The 8,554-nt window shown below is 37.6% G+C and overlaps 1 protein-coding gene across 1 annotated transcript; it reads right to left on the bottom strand.

Annotated features, from left to right (window-relative positions):
- Window positions 1-1,803: 1,803 nt before the first annotated feature.
- Window positions 1,804-4,658, bottom strand: LOC133337058 (histidine decarboxylase). Its single transcript, XM_061545325.1, has 8 exons — window positions 4,088-4,658; window positions 3,925-4,034; window positions 3,242-3,471; window positions 2,905-3,173; window positions 2,586-2,834; window positions 2,379-2,521; window positions 2,094-2,323; window positions 1,804-1,920 (listed from the first exon to the last, which is right to left on the bottom strand). Exons 1-8 carry the CDS (start codon window positions 4,656-4,658, stop codon window positions 1,914-1,916), a joined length of 1,809 nt encoding a protein of 602 aa, XP_061401309.1. The 3' UTR covers window positions 1,804-1,913.
- Window positions 4,659-8,554: the final 3,896 nt, after the last annotated feature.

Raw genomic sequence — 8,554 nt, 5'->3', positions numbered from 1 at the left:
AGGAAAAGGACATAATTTTGCATACATTTTCAAATTTGAGTTGACTATCATATCCAAGATACGTGTATTAGGTAGTCGCATCGGCCCAGTTGATTGTACCATTAAATGTTAAAACAAATTGTTGTAATATTAAATTCGCCTAAAATACATAAAATAACATTTGAAATTGAAGTGTCGTGACTTTATTTCGAATGGACCATTAAAATACCTACGAAGGTGAGCAATTTTTATGGAGGCTACGTCAAAATATTAAAAGATTTTCAGGAAAGGTGTTTCTCACCCTCCAAGAACCTGGATTCCATGTTGCAGTATACCTCTTGAAACTGATGATTGATTTAATTTGAATCTGTGGTAGGAAATAACTGAATGACAATCCAACCCTCAATTCGAATACATGTGCGATATTCGAATATGTATTTATCACAATAAATTATGGATGTACATATCCCGAGATCAAAAATAAAGACATACTAAAATTAGGTTAGACAAGTAATATATTTGTTATTGGATAAAATAATGCATGTATGTAAGAATGTACCTTTAACTTTATATAAGAAGACATAGACATCGACATAGACACATTTACTAAAATGTATGAAGTACATATTTATATATGTAATTTGTAATATTGAGTTGGTGTACTTATTATAAATGTAATCTAGCTTGGCATTTGCGAGAACGCACATTTATTCATTATTATCTTAAAATTTGTATATGTTTTAGTGTACATGATTCCGTGGCTTTTGCTGTTGTATGTATAAATATGCAGGTATACTATATAATAAGATTATAACATTTATAGAATACGTGTTTCTGTTCTATTTGCTTTTAAGGGTAATTACCGATATGGATAATTCTTTTATAATGATCATATATAACAGCACTGATTAGAAGGTGTGTGTATATATGACGTGTGTGTATTTGTGTATATTATAATTTCAATAATTGTAGCATCAATGATATAGACGTTTGATTTGAAAGTTTTTTACTAATTCAAGCAGTGACCAAAATATCCGGTGACATCACTGGGATCACCTTAGCTAAGATAAAGTGATGGCTTAACGCTGAATATGTGGAGTATATTAATAACGACAATAAAATGGTGCCGAAAACGATATACTACTTATGAATAAGCTACTAACTAGGCTGGGTTTTAAGAGTAAACGCGAGACATATGTATGTCGTCGTGTTATTGTTATATTTAGAACAGGAATTATTGCTAACAGCACAGCAGCTATGGGAGTGGAGATATAATGCGTGGATATGGATGCAGTCATCAAACCGATTCCAAGGAGGAATATTCAGGGGCAGAGGTGGTTGAAGTGTCTTCAGAAGAACCATCAGAATCGCTCGATGGCTGATTGGGCGACTCTAAAGACTCAACGGAGAGGAAATGTTCCTTAAAGAGGTCGACTGTAGCTATTGGTGTTGCATCGTTCGAATTCTCCGCATCGGAACATGGACCATCAGATGCAGACTTGGTAGATGTTTTTTCATCGGTTGGTGTTGGGGGACAAAATACGGAATCTGTAAAGGAACAATGTTGTTCAACATTACCCTCGGAGTACAAAAACCGTTTGCCCGGGTACAGTTGATTAGCTGGTAGTTGGCACGCCGTAGACAATTGGTTAGCGGTAGGTGCCGATGAAAGTGAGTCACTGGGAAATGTACGGGTTTCCCTCTCGACTATAGTTGACAGTTGTCGAGAGTTTGATATGAGCTGGTAATGGGTAACGGGGGACCAAACACTATTCACTGACGTGGTTAAGGTCGATGGACGTTGTGGTCGGCTATAAGTTTCTTCTACGCTTAAATCACTTTGGCGATGAGTGGTGGCGACTGCTAATCTGTTTTGTCGACTTCGCACAGGTTGCATCTGGGGCGTGGAAGTTGATTCCTCCCACCAATTCATTTCACAATCTGCGATGAGAAAGTTTCAGAAGTGATTAAATGTTACAACATGTTATTGTAAAATTAAAGAAAGCCATGTGGAGTGCCTTGTTGGGGAATCATAACGACTGACTTCGTTAATTTCCCACCAGTTCTTTGTATGAAAATAACAAGCTTACTGTGGAAATTGGCGATTACAATACCTGGGTTTCATACCTTCCTGGGACTCCTCATCTTCGCGTATAGAGTCCCGTTCATTGACATGTCTCGCTGTTGGGGTGGTCTTGCCATAACTGTCGACGCCCTTACTGTTTGTTGTCTTCGAGTCCATGGATGTCTGTACCACAACATCCATATGCGAGTCAAGGGAGAACTGTTTGCCCGACATCATTATGCCACGTACTCGTCGACGCATTGATGGCGATTCTTGATGCTGTGTCACAAAGATCTATTACTAAGAGATATGTTTATGTCCATGGGAAACTTACCGCAATTCGAACGCCAGCGTAAGTCTTTGCGAGGAAATCATCGTCAAATATTGCCGCAAAGGAACCGTTGACAATCTTAGGTGATAGTGGAGAATTTGAAAGAAGCAAGCTACTTCCGAATCCGTCCGATTTCTCCTTGATGTCTATAAGTTGATACCATATGAGATGCTTCGAAGGCAAATAAGCGATAATAGAGCCGAATCCTACCTTTAAGATATACCCTATTCGAAATAGTGATGTTCATTTCACATAAAATTTCAGTGGCAGCATTCTTGATCTCCGTCCAGTCCCTTAGGATGTCATCTACGGTGGTGCGCGTCGACGTAACTGTGAACCGAATAACATACTTTCCCTTCAGCGATGATGGAATGCAGTGAATGTTGCCCCGATGATTTAGACGTTTCAGCAAACGCTCTGTGATTTCGTTGTCACCCTTTATGCGGAAGACTACAAGACCTGGACAAAGAAAGCGTGGGATCTTTAATAATGTTTGGAGCACAATATCGCGACATTTGAAGCACACTACCCAGATGTCTTTTGGCTGGAATCTCGAAACGGTGATCCGCCGCAACCAGTGCCTCAAATTTTTGCGCCAATCGGACACCCTCGCGTATATGTCGTTGCAGACCCTTGATGCCGTAAGACCTCAAGACAAACCACATTTTCAAGGAGCGAAAACGACGGCTAAGAGGTATTTGCCAGTGCATGAAGTCCACAGCTACTCCCGAGTTTTCGTGCTGCAAATAAAGAGGCTCCACATTGAACGTGCGATGTACGGCTGCACTGTCCTTAACCCTAAACAACGATACAAACGAGAGGTTTACGCAAGCTATAGCATCGTTTGATGATGCAATTTGTCTTACCACAAGGCGGTGGCATCGAAGTGTATCATCAACCACTTGGATGGGTTAAAAGCAATCGAGTCGGCCCGTTCTATGCCCTTGAGCCATGTGCGAAACTCGGGACAAATGAAAGCACTGCCGGCATATGCGGCATCCACGTGCAGCCATAAATTATACTCTCGACACACAGCTCCAATATCTTCCAAGTTGTCAAATGAACATGCACCAGTTGTGCCCAGTGTAGCGCAAACCTGTCAAGGATACCGAACAACACCCACACAAACTCTCATTTACAAATTGCTGTAAGTGGCTTATATCAAATTGTTGTGACACAACATGATGTTCCCCCCTTCTACAATGTTACCACTCCCCCCAAAAATCACAATCCATAATCGGCTTTTACTTGTTGCTTCGTTGTTATTCAGTTGAAAAATCGCTTCGATTCCCAAAGGGACACTTACAATTGACGAAAACAAATTTGACATAAACATCTAAGACGGGACCATCTGCTAACAAGAAATGAACAAATTGGGCCGTTGGCAACTAACGAATACATTTCGTGTTTACTGGGCGTTTTAAGCCAATCGGGTCGTCTGGCAGCCGACAATAAATTAAGAAGTGATGGCCGGTCTTATGCTTGTGATAAAACCAATTGCGGTGATTGCGAAAGTTCCGCTTTAGTACATTTGTGAAAAAATACATACCCAAAATGGAACCAGTCCTTGGCGTATATCATCTTCAATGGCATCCCGAAGCGGTTGTCCCTGCATAGAGAGATTCTGGTCGGCCTCGATATAACGCATTCGAACGAGTCCTAAAAATAGACCAGTTTTAATTCAGTTCGCGTTGGATGGGCAAAAACTATACCTATCAGTGCAGCCTTTTCCACGCTGGAGTGTGCTTGATCCGAGCAGTATGCCACCAATCGAGCATTTATTTCAGCGTCCTGATAGCCGGGGCATTTTTCATGGAAGCGTTGAATTGCCCTTGTTCTGCCTGCCAACAGACACACCAATGTGGCCTCACTGGCTGTGGTCTGAACAACACCTCCGCCACGACTGGAACTATTCAAATTGAGAAATTCATCGGGCAGTCCTATCATTTTTCCTAGCCAGTTCATAACGATTATTTCCAATTCGGTGCAGGCTGGCGAACTGGCCCAAGTGAAGCCCAAGCAATTGATGGCATCTGCAAGCATATCTCCCAGCAATGATGGAAACGAGTTCAGGGCGGGAAAGTAGGCGTGCATGTGCGGACTCTGCCAGTGGGTAATGCCGGGCATTATTACCCTCTCCACATCGTCGAATATATTCTGCCACTCTTCGCCTTCAATCGGTGCCGAATCTGGTAGAAGGTTTTTCATGTACCCAGGCTTAACGTCGGGAAAAACTCGTCTATCCCTTATATTTTCTAGATAATCAGCAATATAGTCCACCATTTCCTTGCCTGCGAATGTGAAATTCAACGCATACATATGTAAGTAGAAAATAAGATACGATTCAAATGCCACTGTGCATTGTAATTGTCGAACACATATTGCCAGTAATAAAATTCATTTTTCGTTCTACCTTATGGCCGAAGAAATATTATATTTTGATCTGTTGCTTAGTCTCCGATGTATATTTCCAAACGGAATGGCGAATTTCAAATACCCTCCGTACTGTTGTGGGTCATGCAATAATTGCTATGTCTCTGTTTGTATTAATTACATACGATTTGGCACTGTCCTCAGTTACCGCCACTAAACTATTGTCAAAGTCTCGGCGATATACGCTACAAAAGTATTCGCAAAACGTATTTTCATTTAAGGTTGGAATTGTGTCCGATATACAAAATGAACAGTTTACGGAAAAAACCAGAAAAACCAGACAGTAGCTTGTTCGTCACTTTTTTACTGTAGGATTCTATGTAATAGGCTTTATTATATTTAACGTCAGTTGCGGATGCGGAGCCAATTAATGACATCCCATGTGGCTCAACTAAATTGCTATGCTACTACCAATGACATACACAACACCACAGTCGAAGGGCGTGTTGCACACATTGGGTAATAAAACACTGATTTTAAGGATAATAACATTAGATTCTTTGTGCAAAACAAATAAAAAAAAAATAATAATAATAAAAAGCATTATCAAGGACACACACGGTCGCTGGCATTTGAATTTGTCCAACTGGAGGATTTTCTTTACTTACCCCGTTGACGATATTCTGTAAAATCCATGACTGAGCTGCTTTTCTGGGTCGTTAGAAGTCAGCGGGGTTCTTGTTGTCACAGTTTGAAGGCTAAAAAAATATATTTATTTTTATGGTATGTATGTTTTTTTATATTATTGGTAGAATATTTAAGGAATCATGTGATATTATTTTGAGTCACTAATTCGAACATTAACGAATCAATTTGGCACTTTTCATATCCTATGTTGTTAGAAAATTGGAACCTTTTCGGATAGATTTCGTTTGCTGACTGAAAACAAATTTCAATTAGAAAAGAAATTTTGTTTTTGTAGGGCTTCGAACACATTTGGGGTTAGCAGAGAAAAGCAGAATACACGAGTCCCCCAACCTCATAGTACAGTCCATACGTGTAAGAGTGTTAAATATATTTGAATATTGAATAAATGTATTTGAAAATGAAAATAGATGACAAAAAGTATATTTTTAATAAAAATAATAGTATGTGTATAAAACGTACATTTGATTTGCCTTTAAAGGCATAAAACGAGTTAAAAAGTCGTTAATTACGACCGTGTCAAATTTTTGGTCCTAAGCGAATTATCTTGGGATCTTCATATATAAGGAACATAGGGAAGAAGTAAACCTATGCCGACTATGTTTCCAATGGTATTTTGCAACCCATAGGCCACAAGGATATGTAAATTACATTCACTTTTAATGGCAAATTTCTGTAAAATAAAAATAAAAACATGAACATGTGGGTTTCTTTATATTGGGGACACCTAGAAGCTTAGAACCCAAAATATGAAATAACAGCCAAGTGTGGTTGTAAAACCTGTCCAGGATCCCTAAAAATACCAACAATTCAATTCATAAAATATATTAATTTGTTTTATTTTACAAAAATAAATATTGATCAAGGTTTTAAAAATATAGATGACAGAATATAGAAATTGATGACAGAATTTTATAGATGACAGTCAGTTAAAATAGATGATTGTCCTCTAAAAAAGAGGACGTAAGCAATCTTGAATGGTGTAGAACCGTTAAAGTGATACGAATCTGAAAGCTAAATAAATAATAAAATTGTTCAGATACGAGGGAAATATGACAATATAAATGTACAGCTTGATTATTACAATTCTAAATGATTCAAAATGGGCGTCAAATCTGAATCATTTCAATTGTTTTAATTCAGGAACTAGATCCACTTCTGTGTATCATCAATACCATTGCCTATAAATCAATAACATTGCCTATAAAAAGGCCTACAGGGAAGCGATTCATGCCTTAGTCTTCTCTTGCTGTCAACTTTTTAATCGCAAAATTTTTTAAATATTAGGTTGGGGAAAATGAAATCCAATTTTTTGTTCGGCAGATGGCTGTACTGATAGATTTCTCGTAAAGTATTCAGTGCATTCAGTTGAGAGATATAGGTTGTTAAAAATGGAAGTTAACAAAGAGAAAATTCGGTACATTTTAAGTTTTTCTTTGACAAAGGCGAAAATGCAAGCCAAACGGCTGAAATTATGAATGGTGGTTATGGTTCCGATGCTGTAACAGCCAATTCGTAGATTTCGTTCAGGATTTTTTTGATGTTAAAGATGCACGTCGCACAGGTAAGACGGTCGTCGAAAATGTCGATAAAATCTACAGTGACTCGCCAGAAACTTCGGGAGCTTGGTTGGGAAGTTTTAATACACCCGCCATACAGTCCGGGCTTGGCACTAAGCGATTATCATATTTTTTCTTGCATTGCAAAATTTCTTTAATGATAAAAAAATTGTATCTAGGGAGGATTGTGAAAATCGATAACTAGAGTTTTTTGCAAATGGAGAGCAGGCAACAAAACATATGCATATTTGGCCCAAATCGGACATTCCGAAGCATGTTAAATAAAGTCATATAGTTCATATAAAAATAATGGACGTCTAACATAATATAGCTTTCCAAATATGATTTAACAGCAAACTCAATACTCAGCTGCCCTTACTGTCCGACCTTATATAGGCCTTGATAGTATTGTGCATGTACATACATATATTTTTTTTTCGAAAAAAATATATGTATATTTTTTTGTTTATTCTGCTGTTGACAGACAATGAAGACTTCAGCTGGTCCTACCGGTTAACCTTATAAATCAAATAAGATTTGGCCAACTTTTCTTAAAGAAATAAGTAATGTTTGTATATTTCTGCGTATCCACATTTTGGCAGAAAGCTCAACTAAAATCGAGAACTTTGGTAAAAACTAAAAAGTGAATATATATTGCAACATCAATTGGATTGTTGTTTACTTGGACATTGCCGAATGAATGAAAATTGATGTACACATGTATGTAAAATTCAGACGTTTTGCATTACATACCGTTCCGAAGACTGTGTCGGGAATCTTTTAATTTCGAATTGAAAATTCAACATCAGAAAATCACAAACACGAAACGCCAGATAAAGGTGGGCTGAAGTCTCTGCAAAAATGCAGCTTAAAATAAAATGGAAACAGCCATATAAACAGATACATATGTTGTGCATTGTTGCAAGAAATGCGACAACAACACTGTTCGACAGACATTTGGGTTTCTTTTTAGTTTCTCTTAAGTATTTGTTTATTTATTTGAAAAAATTTGAGCAGACTTTTAACACATGTTGAAGTAACCCAACGTTTTGTAAAGTCGATTTTGACATGATGTGATTTTAATAGCACTTTTTATTGCGTGGAATCCATAAAAAAGGATGCAACCCCAAAGGAATACAATTTATCTTAGTAATTAAAAAATGTTTGTTTTTTTAAAAGGCGAAAGGCCTATATAAGGTCGCGAATTCACGGAGAAAACTTAAGTCAATTTGATTTCCCAAGCGAAAACTAATAGTTTCGCCTTTAAATGAAAAACACACCCAAAACACAGCACAATTTATAATTTGTAAGATAATTTACATTGTAAGATAATAGTCTTTAAAATCTTGAAATATTCCGAACGTGCTTCACAAAGACGATATAAATGTGTGTGTATGCATATGTTTCAAAATGTTATTTGACAGCAAATTTAATACCCAGATGTCCTTAGTGTCCGACTTTAATTAGGCCTTGATTTACTCTATCTTCACACAATATTTTTGGCAGTCCTTGCTGACAATAAAAAAAAAAAAAAATATTCAA

The sequence above is a fragment of the Musca vetustissima genome, unplaced genomic scaffold (genome assembly GCF_032173495.1).
Source record: "Musca vetustissima isolate MV318-11 ecotype Yass unplaced genomic scaffold, APGP_CSIRO_Mvet_v1 utg6013, whole genome shotgun sequence".
In the NCBI taxonomy this organism is placed as follows: Eukaryota; Metazoa; Arthropoda; class Insecta; order Diptera; family Muscidae; genus Musca; species Musca vetustissima.
This window is presented reverse-complemented; position numbering and strand designations above follow the sequence as displayed.